We start from the raw sequence: 21,746 nt of genomic DNA on the forward strand, positions 1-21,746 counted from the left end.
TTATTACATTTTATGGGGAGGTAAAAATAGAAATTTCAACCATTCTTTTTTTCTACACTGTGTACACTGCGCGGTTATCTCTATCCTGCCGGTCAGTAAGATTCTGGTGATGCTCAGTTTATACAGTTTGTTTTATGTTTTACTACCTCCAAGCCAATGAAGCGGTGTCAGGGCTTATTTTTGCAGGAGGACCTGCACTTTTTATTGGTAGCAGTCTTGCGGTACATACAATCTTTTGATCATTTTTATTCATTTTTTTTGCTTATTTTTTTTTGGTAATTTTTTTTACAGCGTTCACCAAGCAGGATAAATAACATTACAGTTTTAAAGGATAGATCACTACGATGCTTCGATGACTGGGCCTCACCGCCTTCTGTACCTAGCAAGCTGGAGGTCATGATAAGGGGAAAACCTTTAATACCATTACATGTATAGTACAAAGTGTGAAAGGGTTAATAACTGCTTTATGTCCTCCACACTTCTCATGTCTCAGATCTTACAGTGAAACCTCCTTTCTTCCCATCTGTCTTAGAGATACATCTGTGGTTCATTTTTTTGAGGAACCAGATTTGTTTTCTGATTTTATAAAACCAGACGTGTTAGACATCTTATGACTGAAGCCTTGTCTCCACAGGATGGCCTTTGCCGTGCAGGAGAAGCACTATCCCCCATCTCTGCAAAGTTTCTTCATCTACAACCCCAAGTTTGGTCCTAGAGAAGGAGAGGTAAGTTTATTGTAATCTAGATTGCCTTGTATCTATGGTAACACGTGGTGACAACCAATATGGCTGCCATCGTGGGGAGTCCTGTCTAGATGCCTTTCATTTGGAAGAACATGGCGTGGCAATGTGTTACCACCAGGGGCGGATTAAGGGTACCATAGGCCCCGGGCAGTTTAGAAATTTGTGGGCCCCTGTTAACCACACCCCCTCTAGCCCTGCCCCCACCTCACTAACCACGCCCCAACTAACCCTGTCCGCAGGAGCTATAAAACATGACCTTAGGCTATGTGAACTATAAATGCAGGGCTTTGCTGTGGCCATGTTTAGCATCCCCCTATATAGAATAGTACTCTCTGTGTAGAATTCCTCTATATACAATAGCCCCCTCTGTAGCTTCCCCATGACTGGCTCCCTCTCTGTAGCTTCCCCATGACTGGCTCCCTCTCTGTAGCTTCCCCATGACTGGCTCCCTCTCTGTAGCTTCCCCATGACTGGCTCCCTCTCTGTAGCTTCCCCATGACTGGCTCCCTCTCTGTAGCTTCCCCATGACTGGCTCCCTCTCTGTAGCTTCCCCATGACTGGCTCCCTCTCTGTAGCTTCCCCATGACTGGCCCCCTCTCTAGCGCCACCCCTCTGTAGCAACCCCCATGACTAGCCCCCTCTGTAGCACCCCCCATGAAGAGCCCCCTCTGCTGTGCAGCGTTCATGTGAAAAACAAAATGATAAAAGTAAACTCACCTGTCACATCGCTCCCCAGAAGTGTTTCATTCTCCTGGAGATAAAGAGCTATGTCGTTCTCCTCTTCTGGTCTCCGCTCCTCCGCATCTGTGTGCGTCCAGGAAGTGATGTCACCTGCCAGCGGGGAGAGCTGCACTGGATCCCTGGAAGGACCGCAACGCTGGGCAGAGGTGTGCGGCGGCATTATGATAATGGGGGCAATCTCACTGGGCCCACTGGTGCGATATGCCCCGGGCGGTAGCCCAGATTGCCCTCATTATAATCCGCCTATGGTTACCTTCTGTAGCCTGTGAGCCACGTGCAGCATTGAGTCTTGGTCGGGAGCCATATTTAGTTAAGAAAAGGAAGTGCTAAATATTAGATCTACATATGCGAGTCATGAAACTGCAAACATAAATACAATATGACTCACTGGTACTATACTACATTATACCAACCATGTCGGCACTGCTACATGGTTAGGATGTGTCTACAATGTGGGTGTTGTATTGTAACCAGTGCTTATGGCCATAATTCGGGCATAGGGGTCACAACATACAAGTCATTGCTTGGGGGCCCCAATGTTTCAGGATCACCTATTTATTTGTGGGTGAATTCACTGGGGAATTAAGCTGGGACCTGCATCTTTGCTGGGCTATACTGGATGATTACTGGGGGATTCAGGATCTAGACCCACCATGATCATTGAAGGGGAGAGGGAACTGGAAGAAGCCCGACCTCAGTGACACTGTCATCCTGGCGGCTCCACTAAATAAAATGCTTTTTCACCTAAAAGATGACACACACCACTAATAGTTATATCTGCAATGTGCAGCAGCTGCTATTGCACGGGGGAAGACACAGGAGACAGTATCACAAGATCCTCGAGCCATGTAAATAGGCGCAAATCTTGTAGCTCGCCCATCTACAGCATGACCTGGGCTATGTATTGAAGTGTCACTGTCGTTATAACTTTCAAAATCTAAATCAACAGTAAAATGTGAAATAAAGCAAGTTTGCAATATACATTTATATTTTTTTTATGTTATCTTGCTGTACAACAAAGCTGTACTTACCAGAAATCCAGGTCCAGTCTCTAGAAGGCAGATTTTCTGACTTGTGCTGGTTTAAAAAGACAGACTAAACACAGGAATTCTGGCCAGTACAGAGAGTCACGGCTCATTGTTTCCATCAGTCACATGACTGTCTTCTCTCTGTGAGCGCTCAGATGGCCAGGGATACACAGGATTTCCTGTTTTCTGACTGTTTCCTGTTTTTTGAGGAAAAAAAGAGTTAGAAAACAGGAAGTGCCGTGTTTTCCATGATAACTACAAAAAAAAAAAGAATGTAAATTGCAAACTTGCTTTATGTTACATCTATTGTTGATTAAGATTTTGAAAGTTATAATGACAGTGACACTTTTAAGACTTTCCCATCTGCAGAGGTGGCGGTGGGCATGACACAGCTGTCACCTACCTATCCCCCAGTGTTTTAATATATGAATACATTTCTTTCCCTTCCTAAAAAATGTGCAGTATGGGTAATTGTACAATAAAGTATTTGCTTTCTGTTCCTGTTTTCTATTAAAGTCCCTTTACTTTTGTAAGTTGATAATTAAAAAACAAAACTGTGAAAAGTGATGGATGCTTGTTAAGGGGCTACATTGCAGATTTTCCTATGAAAACCCTTCCTGTCAGTCAAGGCCGACTGACCACCCTGATGACTCGGAGCCCTGTTGCCAGCTGTAATCACATCTATGACTATGAGGGAATCATAAGTCAGTGTGATAACAGAGCCTGTCAGTGTTTCATGCAGCCTTTGGTTTGGCTAGCATCACCTTAGTGATAGATTCCCTTTAGGGTTGAGCAGAATTCGAGCATGCTCAGGTTTGTCCAAACCCAATCGGTACAGCATTTGATTAGCGGTGGCTGCTGAAGTTCTGGAAAACATGGATACAGCCTATGACATATGGCTGTATCTATGTTTTCTAGGCAGTCTCGAGGGTGCATCCAAGTAGCTATGCACGTCAGATGGTATTTAAACATCTTTAAAAGACAACAATCGGAAAATGATTGTTTTTTGGGCTGATCTAGTCTTTATTACATGGATTAATAGTTTGGCGAATCAGCCTGTTGGGGCAGATTATCACCCTGTGTAATAGGGCCCTAAGGGTAGCATAAACTAGTGACAGAGAAGCTGAACAGAATAATGCATCACTTACATTGTTCTGTGCAGCTGATTTAGAGAGATCCTCCTTAATAATGTGGACAATAACTAGTCCTCTCCATTATCTGTGTGAGCTCAGTAGTCCTGGATATCCATGAGCACCAGCAAACTCCCCCCTCCAGCTGCTGATTGGCAGTTATATATCCATGCTGTCTATAGGCGGCAACTGTCAATCAGCAGCTGGAGGGTGGGGGGATGTTTGGCAAGAATCCTATTCTCCTGCATATTAGGAGAACGGCTGAACAATGTAAGTATTACACTGATCTGTTCAACAATTCTGTCACATTTATGATGCCCTCATTTGAGGCAACATAAACCTAGTGACAGATTCCCTTTAAGCATTTATCAGGATGTTCCTTAGCACAGTGAGTGCTATACTGTCCATTAATAGGTTGTTCACACTCTCATTAGTGTTGAAAAATATTCATGTAAAAAAAAAAACTGTATATAGTTAAAGCCAGGCCACATGTTTTACACTTTGTATATGTTAATACAGTTCAAGCTTACAAAATGCTTTTGGCTAGATCACCCTTCACATTGTTGCCTTGACAAACTTATTCAGATACAAAAGAAGAATACTTGTGTATACAACGGGGGAAACCTTGTGAGTTTAATATGAGCTGGATAACAGAATCATCTGTCAGCAAGCAGGAAGTCATGTAATTTGATTTACTGATCATAGTCACTGTGGACGGATTCATTACAGAATTACATAAGACTTTGATGCTTGGGTTCTGTGATGAAATTCAGGATCTGATGCGACTGTGTGGGGGAACTCCAGAGAAATAAAAACTGTTTTCTAATCAGCTGGTGACAGAAAGTTATACAGATTTGTAAATTACTTTTGTTTAAAAATCTTCTAGTACATATCAGCTGCTGGATGTCCTGCAGGAAGTGGTGAATTATTTTCAGTCTGACACAGTGCTCTCTGCTGCCACCTCTGTCCCTGACAGGAACAGTCCGGAGCTGTAGCAAATCCCATAGAAAACCTCTTTCTCTTTTGACCATTCTTGTCACGGACAGAGGCAGCAGGGAGCACTGTGTAGTACTTAAAAAAATGTACCACTTCCTGCAGGGCATACAGCAGCTGATAAGTACTGGAAGACTTAAGACAAATAGAAGTAGTTCTTAAAAAATAAACAAATCTGTTACCAGGTGATTGAAACCATTTTTCTTCTCTGGAGCACCCCTTTATAAATTCTAATAATTTTATGTCCGCAGCTCCTATGCAGACTAAAAAAATGTAACTGTTTTTTTTTTTTATTATTTCACTTTATGCTAAAAAACATTTAAGTTAGCCAGACGTAGGAAACAGGTGGAAGGGAATGTATCTGTGGTATCAGACTACAAAGGATTTGTTTGTAGTCTGTTACCATGGAAACACATTTATATTAGCGCTGTAGATCTAAAGAGTGGATGCCTTTTCAGTTACTAAAATTTTTACATCTTTTGACCTTTTTTTGTATACCCTATGTGGCCATATTAACCTTTTTTGCTTTTATATTTTCTTAATGCAGGAAGAAAAAAAGATTCTTTTTTACCATCCCAATGAAATTGAGAAAAATGAAAAAATTAAAAATGTCGGCTTATGTGAAGCAATAGTACAGTTTACTAGGTAACAGAGCAAATCCATTATTTTTCATAATCCAAATGGGTGTGGTCATAGAGGCGGCCATGATGGGCATAGATTGTAGGGGCGATCTGTATCATACATGTAATGCCAGTGGGCATCACTGGATATTATTATCCTTGGGTACAGCATGTCACTAGTTTTTAGGAAGAATGGTTCAGTAATCCATGATAAATTTTCTATATTGTGTTGTCCTTAGGACGTTTAACCCAACAAAGCCAGCACAGTCATTACACACACAGAAGAACAGACAGTTCTTTCATGAGCCTGAAGATGGGTTTTGGATGGTTATGGTAAGACTAACCCTTTTTTTTTTTTTTTTTTTTTTTTTTTTAATTTATATTTGTATCCATACAAAACTCAAGAAGTTGCAGCCTTGTAGTTCCCAATACTGACATTGGTGGCAGCAGAGAGTCCTTTTATTGTATTTCATTTCAGAATATTAACTTAGTGGCCCAGATCTATCAATCCAGACATATTGTTGTCTCCAACAGAGGGCAACCAGTTCCAGCTCAGCCTTCATTTCTCATAAAGGACTGTCATAGGTTGTAAAAAAATATGTCCCAGTTTTCTCTTGGAGAGATGATACATCTGGGCCAATGTGCCCAACGCCAGTGAGAAGAAGCTGCTTTTAGTGCACCCATTTTTAGCAAGTATTGTTCTGCTACCTGTGTACAAAAGGATCCAGCGGGTGGGACTGAGCACGTGTGACCACTGTCACTAGACATATTAGGTGGACATCTTGGGGAATCCATAGTTTTGGATCGTAATAATTTAGTTATAGCATCTCAGTATTTCTTCTTATGCTGGTAGTGTGTGCCAGCACGGACAACTATCTTATGCCTATGGGCAGCTATTTGGTGTTTAGTAAATGTGATGGATGGGATAAAAGGTTGATTCACAGATAACATGTACCAGCATGATGGGTGTTGTATAATTCTGTATTCTGGTTTATACTTATCATACATATTCCAAGATTTGTTTAGGTGTTTACAGCACTGAGATCTTGGCAGATGAATGATAGCCATTAGGAGTGGAATCTCCAGGGAGGAATATAAAATCACCACTATGTTCCTTTCCAGTTGCACATCACATGACTGCGGACTAGGCAGCACTTCACACTGCTTAACTATTGCTGTTATTAGGGCAGATTATGTAAAGGATTGTTTTCCTTTTTTTTAGCATTGATAAATGTTTTGCATAAAGATGGACAGAAAATGTTCCAATTCCCCATTCCCAAAAGTATTTTTTTTACTGAAAAAAAAATGTATTTCTTAACTATTACTTTTTTTTAGGTGGTAAAAAATCCAGTTATAGAAAAACATAAAGATGGCAAAGCTGTATTAGAATATCAAGAAGATGAGTTACAGGTAGGTATAGTATAGTTACCTTTCTGAGTGTGTTTTTATGTATATACATATATATATATGATCTTGTCGCATGGTGATGAATCATTGACTTCTGGAGAGTGTTGTGGGCATGCTCTATGACCTGTGTGGAGGTCATTATGCAGTGAGAGGAAGAGGGGGCTGTGACTATGAACTATTGTGTATAGTGTTATCTGCCTTCAGCTATATATCTAATGTTCTATTTCACTGTAAACCTGCCTTGATAGTGAGGAAACATTGCTTAGCATGAGAGATTCAGAAGTGCAGGTATATGAGAATGTACATCACAAGGAATCTTACTTACAGACTTCATCCTACATCATACATTATATTTTATTATTTTTGTATGATTACACAGTGAAATACATAAATAATGAAGAATCAGTCAAGTTTCATTAACGTTAAAATAAGGGGATGTTAATCCAGAGACATACCTTTATAGACCTCTTTTAACTTTTTTTTTTTTTTTTTTTAATATACTTAAGGACAAGGTGTTTTCCTCAGTCTTGAAGCAATGCTACAAAATGTATAAGGTAAGTAGTCTACACACAGCTTCATCCATTATATAGTTCCCTATAATTCTGTGGCTTGTATTTATATGTTGGATCTACTAGCTACCTCTCTATCTAATATAATTATCTAGCAGGGAGAAAGTAAAGGGCTACAGTAATTTTTTATCTCCGGTTTTCTCAGGCAAATACTCGGGGCCCATAAACTAGACGTGCCTATAAGATTCCAGTTAGAGCATCTTTATAGAATACACAGGGTCTGTGCTTAAAGGAAAAGTCTGGCGAAAATTTTTATTAAAGTATTGTATTGTCCCCCAAAAGTTATACAAATCACCAATATACACTTATTATGGGAAATGCACATAAAGTGTTTTTTTCCCTGCACTTACTACTGCATCAAGGCTTCTTTTCCTGCATAAAATGGTGATGTCATGACCCGACTCCCAGAGCTGTGCGGGCTGTGGCTGCTGGAGAGGATGATGGCAGAGGGATACTCAGTGTCCCTCCAGTGCCCTGTGTCCCTCAGTGTCCCCCTGCCATCCTCCTCCAGCAGCCACCGCCCACACAGCTCTGGGAGCCGGGTTGTGACATCACCATGTTATCCAGGAAGTGACATCACCATGTTATCCAGGAAGTGACATCACCATGTTATCCAGGAAGTGACGTCACCATGTTATCCAGGAAGTGACGTCACCATGTTATCCAGGAAGTGACGTCACCATGTTATCCAGGAAGTGACGTCACCATGTTATCCAGGAAGTGACGTCACCATGTTATCCAGGAAGTGAAGCCTTGATGCATTAGTAAGTGCAGGGAAAAAAGCACTTTATGAGCATTTCCCGTAATAAGTGTATATTGGTGATTTGTATAACTTTTGGGGGGCAATACAAAACTTTCATAAACATTTTTAGCGGACTTCTCCTTTAAAGCGGTTTCCAGGAAAAATTAACTTTTCCCCTATTCACATGATATGGCAAAAGTAAGAGATCACGGAGGATCCATCCTCTGTACCGCCCACCGATAATCATATCGGGCCCCAGGTACTGGATTATAAATAAAGCCGCTGGTATGGCACGTGACCCATGGCTCTATTCATTCCTATGGAGCGACTGAAAGAGCGGAGCACGTCAGAAGAACGATGTACTCTGCTCTTTTTGTCGGCTCCATAGGATTGAATAGAGCCGCGGGTCACATGCCCAAACCAAGCTCTATTCATTACATAGAAGCCAGGGCCCGATACGAAGAACGGTGGGAGTTCAGAGGACGGAGCAACCGCGATCTCCTACTTTCCCACGATCCTGTGGATAGGGGAAAGTTAATTTTTCCTGAAACTCCTCTTTAACAGTCCATATAGTACACATGCCAGTGCTTGTCTAGATTGCTTTCACTTTATGCTTATTTGGGAATTTGTTAATTGGTCAGATTATCCCTTTAATTCCTATTCTAGTATGTAATAATAGAGTTTATACAGAGAGAGGGAGAATATAGCATAACCTACAAAAATTGTTGCCCTTGCTCCTTGTACCTGGAGGTATAATCATCTGTTTTTTTTTTCCCCCCGTTTTAGCTATTCAATGGCACTTTTAACAAAGCTATGGAAGCTGGTGGAGTTACACAGCTAAAAGACAGGCTGGAGAAATTCTTTATTCGGGTAAATATAATGTAATTTTGTGGTAGTAGGTCAGTAAATCCATGCAGGAATGACACTGACTGTATATAAACCTACAGTTGTCCTAACTCAGAAGGGTTTTTGGGACAACTTTTCAAAGACTTTTGCTGGGTTCACAGTGCATTTCACGTGTACATCAGTCAAGGGCATACCCCTAATGGGGCCCATTCAATTCAATGGTTGGCAAATAGTCAGCTAGTGAATATGTTCATTTCATGAATGTACAGATACAGTGTGAACCCAGCCAAAGTATATAAGTATATGGGTCAACAGTGTGCACGCCCAGCCGCTGCTCTATTCACTTGCTGTGGGACTTGTGAAGATGGCTGAGCGCTGAGCTTGTCTCATACAGAGTGAATGGAGTCACGGTGTACTATACCTGCTGAGTAACAAACACAGAATATGAGATGCTGACCTCTGTATTCTTTGGCTGAATTGTGCCTGCCTTCTTCTCTCCACAGTATTTACAGACATTGCACTTACAGTCATGTGACCTGCTCGACGTGTTTAGCGGCATCAGTTTTTTTCCGTTAGATAAGATGACGTACCTGAAAATTCAGTCGTTCATTAACCGAGTGGAGGAAAGCCTTAGTGTTGTGAAGTATACGGCCTTCTTGTACAATGACCAGCTCATCTGGTAGGTGTCTGATACCATGTTTACCACCACCTGTTGCATATAGCTCTCATAATATGTGGATTTGGGCTTGGAAAAACATTATCTTTTGGATTTTGCATTGATTCTGTATTACTGTACAGAGCTGCATTTACAATTTGGCAGGCTTCACAGCTGAAATCTTCCCAGCATTTCTTAAAGGGGTTTTGTAGGCAAAATAGACTGGCTTGGTGCTGACACCCAGCACCACCACCAGTCACATAACACAATGAATGGGGCTGGAAGCAGTTTGTCTTTGTGAACTGTGTAACTGCAGCTCAGCTCCTGGTCAAGTGAACATCTGGCCACTACACAGTGCATGGAGACATCTGCTTTAGACCCCATTTACTGTGTAGTGCGGGCACCAAACAACTGATTGACAGAGGTGCTGGGTGTCTACACTCCATTGATCAGTGACTCATGAAATATTTTGCCTGGAAAATCCCTTTAAGCTAGGCATGCCTGTTAAAGTGTCACTGTTAAAAAAAAAAAAAAAACAATCTCCTGCGAGAAGGCATGAATCATGGTTTATCTGGCATGAGGAGAGGCCATGCCTCCTCCCCGTCTTGCCACATCCCCTGCCCACCCATCTTGCGACATTCCCCCCCCCCCTCCCCCCTATTTCTCAGGCATCATCCAGTGTGCGGAGTAGCTTTAAGTAGGAGATGCTGAGCCAGAACAGGTGGGACAGGTTTTGGGTGCACTCACAGCCACTAAAGCCACGCTCTCCTAAGGGCCATGGCAGAAACGTCCGTAAAGGAGAGTGGCCAGGCAGAGGGTCACATACCTAGCAGGCACTTGATGGTTCCCCTTTAGGTAAAGGTTGTTATTGCAGTGGAGCCAGTAGGGGGAGCAAGTTGATCACATTAGAGAAGTCTCCCGCTTAGTGAAGGGCCTCTCATGGTCACCATCTCTAATATAACTTCACAGCGGTAGGTCGGCATATATAGCACCACCTGCGGCTGATCAAAATAGAAATAACAGCCTGTTTGTACCCATCTCATCTACATGGGTCATGTGTCCCATTTCTGCAAAGGGATAAAATGTAGTAATAATTTATGGCTGGGTGTAAATTGGTGTGAAAGGAGAGAGCGGAGGAGATGTGTCTCTTATCGGCTTCTAGTATTGTATCTTGTTTGCTGAGTGGCTGGGTGCATCTGTCAGCCTCACCCTCCAAGACCAATATATTACAGCTCATTAATAGTACAGGGATGGGTGTAGGTTACGGATGGCGTCTGCAGGATGACATCATTGTAGGCTAAACTAAAGGGGTTCGGTCACTGTGAAGACGCATTCATCATGGCCATACAGCTTGGTAATAGCAGATCCTCTATTTATGTGCTGCTGGCCTCAGGACCTGCTTGTGAAAGCAGAAAAGCAGTCTCCTTGTATAAACCCCAGGCAGGAGGGGGGTTCTGCTTAGGACATAAAGTACAAATTACTCCTTACCAGGACACTTTTCACATTAGACTAGAGAGAATAATTATCTTAAAGTGTCAATGCTAACATTTGACATATGTAGAGTTTTTATCGGTTAGGTTCTGGGCGTTCAGAGAAGCACTTGGTAAAGTGCTTCTCTCTCCATCTCACTTATTGCTGAACAGGACAGACCCAGAAGAGCTCTATATGGAGCTTGTCCTGTCCTGAAAACTCCTGCCACCTCAATCTGGCAATTGGTGGGAGTTTGAACACCCCGACCATAACCAAAACTTTTAACATGTTTCTTTGATATGCGACAGACAATTTAATGTGTAACAGATACCTGACTGTAACATTAGGAGTGATTTTATAACAACATATATAGCTATAGGTAATATACATAATTTTCAGAGAATTGATGCTTCACTTATTCCCTTAAAATCCTATCAGCATTTCAATGACTATAAATAAACTTCCATATTCAAAATTAATAAGATCCCTGAGGAAGTCGGCCTTTGATTAATAATACGCGTTGGGCAGGGAGCAGTACGGGTCTCTATCCAGTGCACCTATGACATTAAGACTTTTTTTTTAAATATACAGTGTAAAGCATGTGGCAATGTCAAGTGGTTATAACAGCCCTATCCATGTTACGAACAATGCTGAGTGTAAGGGTCTGTTCATGTTCCCTGATGATGGTGCTGATATTATTCAGCATCCACATTAGATCCTGCACTAGGCAGGGCACAGTGGATCAGTTTTGCAGAGAGTGTTCCTTTAAATTGTTAATAGATGTGATTTTTATTTTATTTTTTTATTGTTAACTTCCTTTTGATCCCCTTTGCTGCACTGATGTGAATGTAAAATATCCATACCATCCTTTTTTTCTTTTATGGTGGGAAAATATTAGGGAAACAAGTCCTTGTGTTCCTGTCAGTCAAAGCTGTCATCGCCACCCTCCTAGCTCTGCCATTCCCTGTTAACACTCGGCACTGGGGCTCTGTCAGGCTCTGGTTTCAGATGGTAGATCTCCTGCTCAGATTTCTGCACATACTATAGTGTGTCTCATTTACATGCTGTATCGGGATATAAATAAAGCTGCAAGCCGGTGGCCTTGTTTGAGAGGCGTTAGAATAACTAATAAAACTTGCATCATCTGAGAATCTTCCCTTCACAACAGTTTCTAGAGCTGTTATGTTTGTTAAAGGGTTTGTTTATTTTATTTCACTCTCATAGGGATTTGTGGGTTAATAGAGGGTAGCCCTCTCTTCAGGATCTTCATCCTTTGGCCATAGTAAACAGTGGCGACAAAGAGTGTCTCTTCCATTGGAGGACCTGTCCTGTCCTGACCTCTTATTGATCTTGAATGGGCACCATGCAATACTCCATGTCCCCTGTGGGGGTGCTATAGAGAAACTAAACACTTATTGTGTGTCTCCTACCTTTTGGTCTCCATTACCTTATCACCACTGTGAAATGATTTCGGGGAAAAACATCTAAAGAAAATTAAAATTCAGCGCATGTTGGTGTAGCCCTTTAAACCAACGTAGAATCTTCTCACCTAAAGATTATATGTGACGGGACTGTGCTCTTTCTGACAGGAGTGGATTGGAACAAGAAGATATGCAAATATTGTACAAATACCTCACTACATCACTCTTCCCAAGACACACAGAGCCTGAGGTAAATGCTGGGATCCGATGAAGAGAGTTATAGGAGGAAAACATGTCTGCTTTCTTCCAGAAACAACACCGCGCTTGCTTATGGGTTGTAACTAATACTGTAACATAAGCCTATTCACTTATTGGGGTTGAGCTGCAGTAACAGACACGGCCAATTATCCAGTGTGGTGCTGTTTACTGAAGTAATTAGCCATGTGTTTTTCAATCTTCTTCAGCCTTTTCAGTGTGTTAGGGCCCTATTACACAGGGCAAATATCTGCTGAACAGATGGTAAGCTAGCCCAGTGGTCAGCCTGTCCATCAGCTGACCCACACAACGTCCTGTGTAATGGGGGATGTGCCACTGTCAAATGATAGAATAAAGGATCACATGAGCAATTCGGTGGTTGTTGGTGTGCCCCTGTTTGCACAATGACAAAGCCATGTAATTGGTTCCTTAAACAAGTCGGGCAACAGTGAGCCCATATAATACCACCTAATTCTGATGCCTGATCCCTGTTGATGTAGAAACCTTATCCTAAAGAAGTCGGGCAAAAAAATTTATCAAAGTATTGTATTGCCCCCCAGAAGTTATACAAATCACCAATATACAGTTATTACGGGAAATGCATGAAATAAAGTGTCTTTTCCCTGCACTTACTACTGCATCAAGGCTTCACTTCCTGGATAACATGGTGATGTCACTTCCTGGATAACATGGTGATGTCACTTCCTGGATAACATGGTGATGTCACGACCCGACTCCCAGAGCTGTGTGGGCTGTGGCTGCTGGAGAGGATGATGGCAGGGGGATACTGAGGGACACAGGGCACTGGGGGGACACTAAGCATCTCTCTGCCATCATCCTCTCCAGCAGCCACAGCCCGCACAGCTCTGGGAGTCGGGGTGTGACATCACCATGTTATCCAGGAAGTGACATCACCATGTTATCCAGGAAGTGAAGCCTTGATGCAGTAGTAAGTGTAGGGAAAGAAGCACTTTATAAGCATTTTCCGCATTTCCATATCCTGCAGAGCATACAGCAGCTGATACGTTGTTTTTTTTGGGTTTTTTTTTCCTAATAAAAGTAATTTACAAATCTCTGTAAATTTCTGACACCATTTGATTTAAGTTGATAAATTTTTTCCCCTGTGGAGGACCCCTTTTAAGGCAGCTCGTTTTTTTTTTTTTTTAAGGAGTGTTCTTATAATATAAATACATTCTGTCATTAAAGGGAACCAATCAGCCTAATAGGGCTGATATGGTTCCCTGAACTGCTGTATACAGCGCCTGAAGCAGCCACGTCATGTACCGGCCACGGCTGCAGCAGGGGCTGTATACCCAAAAGAAAGGACTTTAATCCCCCGGGCCCGTGACAGGCAGCGGCAGGGAAGTAGTAATCTGGGCGGCTCCCCGCCTGTATCTAGTCACTGCGCTCTGCCTATCAGCGCGCTCAGAGAGGATGAATGACAGGCAGAGAGGTCCCTTACTGGCCTCTTTTCCTGTCAATCATCCCTTCTAGCTCGCTGACAGGCAGACCGCGGTGACTAGATACAGGCGGGGAGCCGCCCAGATTACTACTTCCCTGCCGCTGCCTGTCACGGGCCCGGGGATTAAAGTCCTTTCTTTTGGGTATACAGCCCCTGCCGCGGCTGCTTCAGGCGCTGTATACAGCAGTTCAGGGAACCATATCAGCCCTGTTGGGCTGATTGGTTCCCTTTTAAAAGGAGCCCCCACAGATCAAGCATGCTGTTTTGTGACACTGGGGGTCTGTACTTTGCCATCCCTTTTTTTTTTTTTTTTTCATTTGGATTATAGAAAATTCCCTTTAAGCATAAAAAGAGCATCCAACAGGAACATGGGATCAAAACCAACATATGATATCCACAATCCATGTGCTTCAGGCAGCTGCAACCCTTAGGGTACAAACACACACACCTTATACGCAACAGATACGCAGCAGATCTGCAGCAGATTTGATGCTGTGTTCAGTTATTTAGATCTAATCTGTTGCGTATTTGCTGCGTATCGCAGCAGTAAATCCGCTGCGTATACGGTGTGTGTGTTTGTACCCTAAGTCATAGGCTGTATGTATGAATAGTAGTGTTACATGGTAGTCACAGCTGTATGATTATTGTGCATTTGTTTTTATAGCTGGCAGGAAGAGATTCTCCTTTGCGCCCTGAAATGCCAGGAAATCTACAGCACTATGGGAGGTACAGTTCTTTTCCTGCCTTCATTTACAACCGCCTGTACCATTTACCTTTTACATTTTACATTTACATTTAATGGGGTAGTCTGTGGCTAGAAAAAAATTATATATAGTGGTGTGAAAATAAGAACCAATTGATTCTCACTTACCAGTAAGCCCCTGCAGCTGCTGCTGTGTTGGCTCATGGTCCCTGCTCATCACTGCTTCATCCTGGTTCCTTTGATGTGTTTTCGTATCCTATCAGCCAATCACTGGCCACAGCTGTGTCCTTCCTTAGTCAGTGACTGGCTAGGTGGGCACATCTCGCGGGGACAACAGGTCTCGGGAACAAGCAAGCAGTGGTGACAAGCGGAGACCAGAAAGTCTCAGGGACTAAACCTGCTCTTTTATAATGTTATTTTGATCATGTAATCCAATGGTCCCTTCCCCTTTTCAAAGTCAGGTGGTGTTGAGCCATATATGACTTTTTGTCTAGTGGTAACTACCATTGATATCAATGTACCAGGTTCTAGTAATGCTGTGACCTCTGTAGTGCACATAAGTACTGTAAGTGTAGCCAACAACAGCTGAAGAGGCACATGGGGGGCTTCCCAAGGTACAGGTTGGGTGCCACTGATGTAATTGCTGAAATTATAGTAAAAATATAGGAAGTATGATGCTATGTATAGGCTTTATCTGTCCCCCTGCTATCTGATGATATGTATAGGCTTTGTTATCTGTCCCCCCGCTATCTGATGATATATATAGGCTTTGTTATCTGTCCTCTGCTATCTGATGATATGTATAGGCTTTATCTGTCCCCTGCTATCTGATGATATCTATAGGCTTTATCTGTCCCCCTGCTATATGTATAGGCTTTGTTATCTGTCCCCCCGCTATCTGATGATATATATAAAGGCTTTGTTATCTGTCCCCTGCTATCTGATGATATCTATAGGCTTTGTTATCTGTCCCCCTGCTATCTGATGATATATATAAAGGCTTTGTTATCTGTCCCCTGCTATCTGATGATATCTATAGGCTTTGTTATCTGTCCCCCTGCTATCTGATGATATCTATAGGCTTTGGTATCTGTCCCCCTGCTATCTGATGATATATATAAAGACTTTATCTGTCCCCCTGCTATCTGATGATATATAAAGGCTTTGTTATCTGTCCCCCTGCTATCTGATGATATATAAAGGCTTTGTTATCTGTCCCCCTGCTATCTGATGATATATAAAGGCTTTGTTATCTGTCCCCCTGCTATCTGATGATATGTATAGGCTTTGTTATCTGTCACCTGCTATCTGATGATATCTATAGGCTTTGTTATCTGTCCCCCTGCTATCTGATGATATATAAAGGCTTTGTTATCTGTCCCCCTGCTATCTGATGATATGTATAGGCTTTGTTATCTGTCCCCTGCTATCTGATGATATATATAAAGGCTTTGGTATCTGTCCCCCTGCTATATGTATAGGCTTTGTTATCTGTCCCCTGCTATCTGATGATATATATAAAGGCTTTGTTATCTGTCCCCCTGCTATCTGATGATATATATAAAGGCTTTGTTATCTGTCCCCCTGCTATCTGATGATATATATAAAGGCTTTGTTATCTGTCCCCCTGCTATCTGATGATATATATAAAGACTTTGTTATCTGTCACCTGCTTTCATTTTCAGGTTCCTTACTGGACCTTTAAACCTCCATGATCCTGAAGCAAAATTTAGATTTCCCAAGATCTTTGTTAATACGGATAAAACGTATGAAGAGCTTCATCTCATTGTTTACAAGGTGACATGTCTTGCTTGATCACGTATTGTAGACAGGGATGCCCTGCAGTGGAGTGTTTCTCCGCCCGGCATGCTGTATAAATATGCCGGGAACGGGGAAGGTGTTTAATTCTCTGCGGCACTGTTATGACAGAGCCATGTGGCTGCTTCATTACAGTGCCATGGAGTTTCCCCTATCCAGGCATGGTATTGATGGGAGCGGGGACACTGTTTGATTCTTCGCACCACTGTAATGACAGAGCCTTGTGGCTGCTTCATTCCAGTGCAGCAGAGATTCAGACACTTTCCCCACTCCGGGCATGATACTGATACGTCATGCCGGGCAGGGAAACACTCCATTACAGGGCTTCCCCCTCTGTAGCTTCTGTGGAATAGGGGAATAAGCCCTTATTGTAGCACAAAAGAATGCATCACATATTGCCTATCTACATGGTGGGAAAATATGATATCCAGTGGAAACAGTAAACCTAACCTGCTGATGTGTCTCTATAGTGCCTGAGATACTGAGGAGGAAGGTATGTTTCTTACCTTCATCCTCAACACCATTTTCATGTACTTTGTACATTTAATCCATGAGCTAATAAGGTAGCTTAGTGAACTCTGGGAATGACTACCAGTGATCCGCCCCAGCTGACCCGTCCATTCTAATAAATATTTCTCTGGCTCTGCAGTGATGAGCGCTGGGGTAACACTACTGTACCCTCCCCAATATTCATTAGAAGGGGCAGGCCGGCCGGGGCAGATTGGTAGTCCCACCCCCAATGCATATGGATTAAACTACAAAGTACACAAAAATGGTTCAGAGGATGAAGGTAAGAAACTTACCTTTACCCTTAGCTCCCTGTGCTCTATAGGGACATGACAGCCGGATAGATACTTTTAATCTGCTGATAGTATCCCTTTAAAGCATACCTGTTTAAAGAGATTTTATAAATGTACATGATTTTGTTAGGATAAAGGTAACCAATAAGCCCAATTGGGCTGATATGGTTCCCAGGAGCACTGTATAAAGCTCCTGCAGCAGCTGCGCCACGTACTGGCCACGGCTGCTGCAGATGCTTTATACTGGAGTAAAATGAGTTTTATTCCCCGGGCGCATGATAGGCAGAGGCGGGGAGGTAGTCATCTGCGCAGCTCCCCGCCAGTGTCTAGTCACCGCTCTCTGCCTGTCAGTGCGCTCGGAGGGGATGAGTGACAGGCAGAGAGGTCCGTTACTGGCCTCTCTGCCTGTCAATCATCCCTCCGAGCCCCGCATCTGCTGCAGGAGCTTTATACAGCGCTCCTGGGAACCATATCAGCCCAATTAACTCTTCAGAATGGTGACAAGGTGATATTTCGGGACCTTTTTACTGTTGTTAAGCTCTTTAGTCTTCTCAATTGGACACAACTATTTTTTATTTTCTATGGGCTGTTTGCTATTAGTACACATACAGGTTTTCCTTGTTCTTACTTCTCTGGCCAGTCCCAAGGGACAGCTGCTCAGTATGGGTGATGAGAGGTAATAGAGAAGACTTGATTTACCTTTCAGGAACAGTGTGGATTTTCTTTAGCAGGCAGACTTGACAGAAAGTTTCTATGAGATTGCTTAATCTCCTGTATTACGTGGATCCAAATCACCATCCAACTCGGGGTCCTTATCCATTCTACCTCTAATGTAACTGCAGATTTCTCTCATATGACCCCAGTAGTGTATGGCATTTTTTAACTGTATGTATGAAACTGTCATTCTGGTTAACCACAGGATTATGGATAAATAGGGGATTGATGGAGTCAGATTCTAGCAATGGAGGACATATGTTCTACAAAGAAAAGGAATCGTTATCAGGATTTTAGATAATGCTTTAAATCAATGATCAGCCAACACTGTTCATGGCGCTGATCGTTGATTTAAAACATGACCTATTACATGAAACGATTCTCTGCTGAAACAGCCAGTAATCTGCCAAGTACGGCTAATGATCGCTTTGTGTAATAGTACCCTAACACTTACTGAGTCCTTACACTTTATACCCTGGGAGAACCTGAGCAGGTTTTCTGCAGGCTGGTCTAGTAGGATAATAAAGCCATGACGTACTATATGTCCTGTAGTTCACCAGAGTCCAAGTGACATTACTGTCTAGACAATGAGCATGAATGAGCTGCCAGAGGAGCCGACTCCTGGGGATCTCCTAAGCTTTTATTTCCTCTTACGATAAATTTAGAAAGTACAACAGAGATTCCCCTGACAGCTTTGTGTGTAATGAAGATGTAATTGTTACGGTGCCTGTAGCGGGATAACAGATGGTTTGTCAGACGTACATAGAGTAATCCCCATGTCTTTTTTTTTTTCCCTCTTTCCAATCTTCAGGCCATGAGTGCCTCCGTCTGTTTCATGATTGATGGTGAGTATGATCCTTCCTATAAATTTCTAGGTATACTCTCTCCTTACACAAGGATTACTTATACGGCTGCCATAGTTTTCTAGGAACTCTGCCAAGATAATGGTCGATATATATTGTGTCTCTGCTCTTCCTGGAAACAAATGCTGGGTTGCTTTTACTAAGGTATTAAGAGGCTGCATCCTCTTGTTGCCCTGCCAAGTCGTAACTCGCACATTGCCAAGCAACATAGGAGATGGTGAAAACAGTAGAGAAATTTTATCAGAGCTGGTGCGAAACGTATTATGTTATGCCAGCAGCATTGGGCTGATCATGGTCCTTTAGTGACTGTATGGGCTGATCATGGTCCTGTAGTGACTGTATGGGCTGATCATGGTCCTATAGTGACTGTATGGGCTGATCATGGTCCTGTAGTGACTGTATGGGCTGATCATGGTACTATAGTGACTGTATGGGCTGATCATGGTCCTATAGTGACTGTATGGGCTGATCATGGTCCTGTAGTGACTGTATGGGCTGATCATGGTCCTGTAGTGACTGTATGGGCTGATCATGGTCCTGTAGTGACTGTATGGGCTGATCATGGTCCTATAGTGACTGTATGGGCTGATCATGGTCCTATAGTGACTGTATGGGCTGATCATGGTCCTATAGTGACTGTATGGGCTGATCATGGTCCTATAGTGACTGTATGGGCTGATCATGGTCCTGTAGTGACTGTATGGGCTGATCATGGTCCTGTAGTGACTCTATGGGCCATTTCCTGAACATACTGTTCTCAAAAGCTTTGTCTAATGCTTGAGTGTTCCACAGAAATAGTATATATTCAGGGAACTATACAAAATGTATCCTCTGTTATGGTCTAATATATTTTTTGCTATAGTTTAATTTCTGGAAAACAGTCTGAAGTACCCCAGTTAGGTTAGCAGAACCTTGCCAATGTGGAGAGCAGTGTCATGGCTTTCTCTACCATGTCTACCATGGGTTGGTCAGACCTGAAGCTCTGAGCTGCAGAGCAAAACCACATGGGGAAAAAGTGACCTATTATTTCATTTTTATTTTTTATCATTTATTATTATTATTATTATTATTATTAATATTTTGTGCGGTTTGCTGCCTCCCTTGAAGTAAATGAGAGCAGGATTTTCTCCACGGCATGGATGTTGATGTAGAAATTGTCATATTTTCCACTTCATAAAGTACAATGTGAACATTACCCTGACAGAGTGGAGCCATACGAGAGCCTCTCAGGGTTTTAATGGGGCTACTTATACTGTTAGATTTCCTTGATCATACCTAGGCCTTTTCTATAGCAAACCTTTGAGGGTTTTCTAGGCTTTAAAACTTATGTCCGCTTTCTTGTAGAAACAGCACCACTTTTGTCCTCAGTTTGGGTGTGGGTTTTGCAGCTCAGTTCCATTGAAGCTAATGGAGCTGAATTGTAATACCACATGCAATCTGAGGATAGTATGAAAGTATCTGTTTTTTTTTGTTTTGGTATTTATTAAGTTAATGAAGGTAATTTTCTTACCTTGATCCTAAAGGCCCTATTCCACGGAACGATTATCGGCCGCTACGGACGATAATCGTCCCGTGGAATAGAGTGCAATGATCAGCCGACATCATTCATGTCGGCTGATCGTTGCAGTTGCTTGTTTTTCAACATGTTGAAAAACAAGCGACTGATATAGCAGCGATCTGCTGCCGTCGCTCCGTTGAATAGGAGCGTCGGCAGCAGAGGCTGCTATATCCTATGGGCTGCCCGGACGATCAGCGATCACCCGGGCAGCCCCCCCGCAGCTCCTCCCGTACTCACCCGCTCGCTGCAGCCACGTGAAATAGCGGCAGCAGCGAGCGGGGAACGAGGAGCAAACGAGCGCTGAGAGCGCTCGTTTGCTCCTCTAGATGTTCCCTATGGAAACATAACAGCAAATTATGGTCTTCTAAACGGCTGTTAGTTCCCCTTTAGACACTCTCACCAATGCAGTTTTGGTGATCTGAAGCACCTTGCTGCTCCATCAGGTGACAACCTGTTCCTCTATATGGAATTCCCATCATGCCTGGGCTTTAGCGTTGGCTGCCCAGGTATGATGGGAATTGTAGTTTTGCAACATCTGGAAGGCTGAAGGTTCCCCATCCCTGCTCTATACACATTTCTAGCATCAGGAGTCTTGTTTTCTCTTGGGCTTTATTCACATTGGTGGCATGATGTCTGATTTTACAGTACTGATTTTTTTTTTTTTTTCTTTCCCCACCTTGTAATGGATTTGTCAAGGTTTTATCATGTATCATTTTTATATTTTTTGCTGGACACTGTTCTGCAGCATACTATGCTAATCTATCTGTCACAAAAAAAGACTTCAGCCCGACCAGAAAAGAGCCAACGCAAGTGTGAATGGAGCCATATCTGCAAAAAAAGTGAAACCTAATGACTTACCGGTCGTAGCTATAAGGCAGTCTAGAAGACATATGGCGTGAAGAGTTTAAGACGGTGCAGAATAGGCCGCATAGCACAGCATTGCCCGCATACCATGTAGCCGCCTACGGTGACACCACTGTTAAACTCTTTGACCCTTGACAGCTCTGTGTGCAAGCTAGTTATATAGCTTGCAGTCCTGCCCTATAATAAGCCTGCAAATACCCCCACTGCTTGTATCCCCTCTCTTCTTACTCCATGTCAGCATGACCACTTGGCTCCAGGTTTCTGCTGAAGGAGCTGCCTCATTCCTGAACAAAACTGTGGTGTAAGTGCTTAGACATGGAATGAGCTTTGAAGCCCCGGACCCT

At 42.8% G+C, this 21,746-nt stretch overlaps 1 protein-coding gene across 4 annotated transcripts in view; it reads left to right on the forward strand.

Moving 5' to 3' along the window:
* CCZ1 (CCZ1 homolog, vacuolar protein trafficking and biogenesis associated) overlaps window positions 1-21,746 on the forward strand; it is a 36,664-nt gene that overhangs the window by 6,487 nt on the left and 8,431 nt on the right. For 3 of the 4 annotated variants that reach the window (XM_069983823.1, XM_069983822.1, XM_069983821.1), the window contains exons 2-12: window positions 635-725; window positions 5,183-5,280; window positions 5,495-5,588; window positions 6,591-6,665; window positions 7,169-7,216; window positions 8,760-8,843; window positions 9,323-9,498; window positions 12,534-12,615; window positions 14,747-14,808; window positions 16,471-16,582; window positions 18,929-18,962. In XM_069983823.1, coding sequence (XP_069839924.1) covers window positions 636-725; window positions 5,183-5,280; window positions 5,495-5,588; window positions 6,591-6,665; window positions 7,169-7,216; window positions 8,760-8,843; window positions 9,323-9,498; window positions 12,534-12,615; window positions 14,747-14,808; window positions 16,471-16,582; window positions 18,929-18,962 — 955 coding nt within the window. In that variant the 5' untranslated portion in view covers window position 635. Of the gene's footprint in view, window positions 1-634; window positions 726-4,116; window positions 4,270-5,182; window positions 5,281-5,494; window positions 5,589-6,590; window positions 6,666-7,168; window positions 7,217-8,759; window positions 8,844-9,322; window positions 9,499-12,533; window positions 12,616-14,746; window positions 14,809-16,470; window positions 16,583-18,928; window positions 18,963-21,746 lie in introns of those variants that run through there. The other variant, XM_069983820.1, reaches the window with a different exon arrangement.

Source organism: Dendropsophus ebraccatus, chromosome 9 (genome assembly GCF_027789765.1).
Source record: "Dendropsophus ebraccatus isolate aDenEbr1 chromosome 9, aDenEbr1.pat, whole genome shotgun sequence".
In the NCBI taxonomy this organism is placed as follows: Eukaryota; Metazoa; Chordata; class Amphibia; order Anura; family Hylidae; genus Dendropsophus; species Dendropsophus ebraccatus.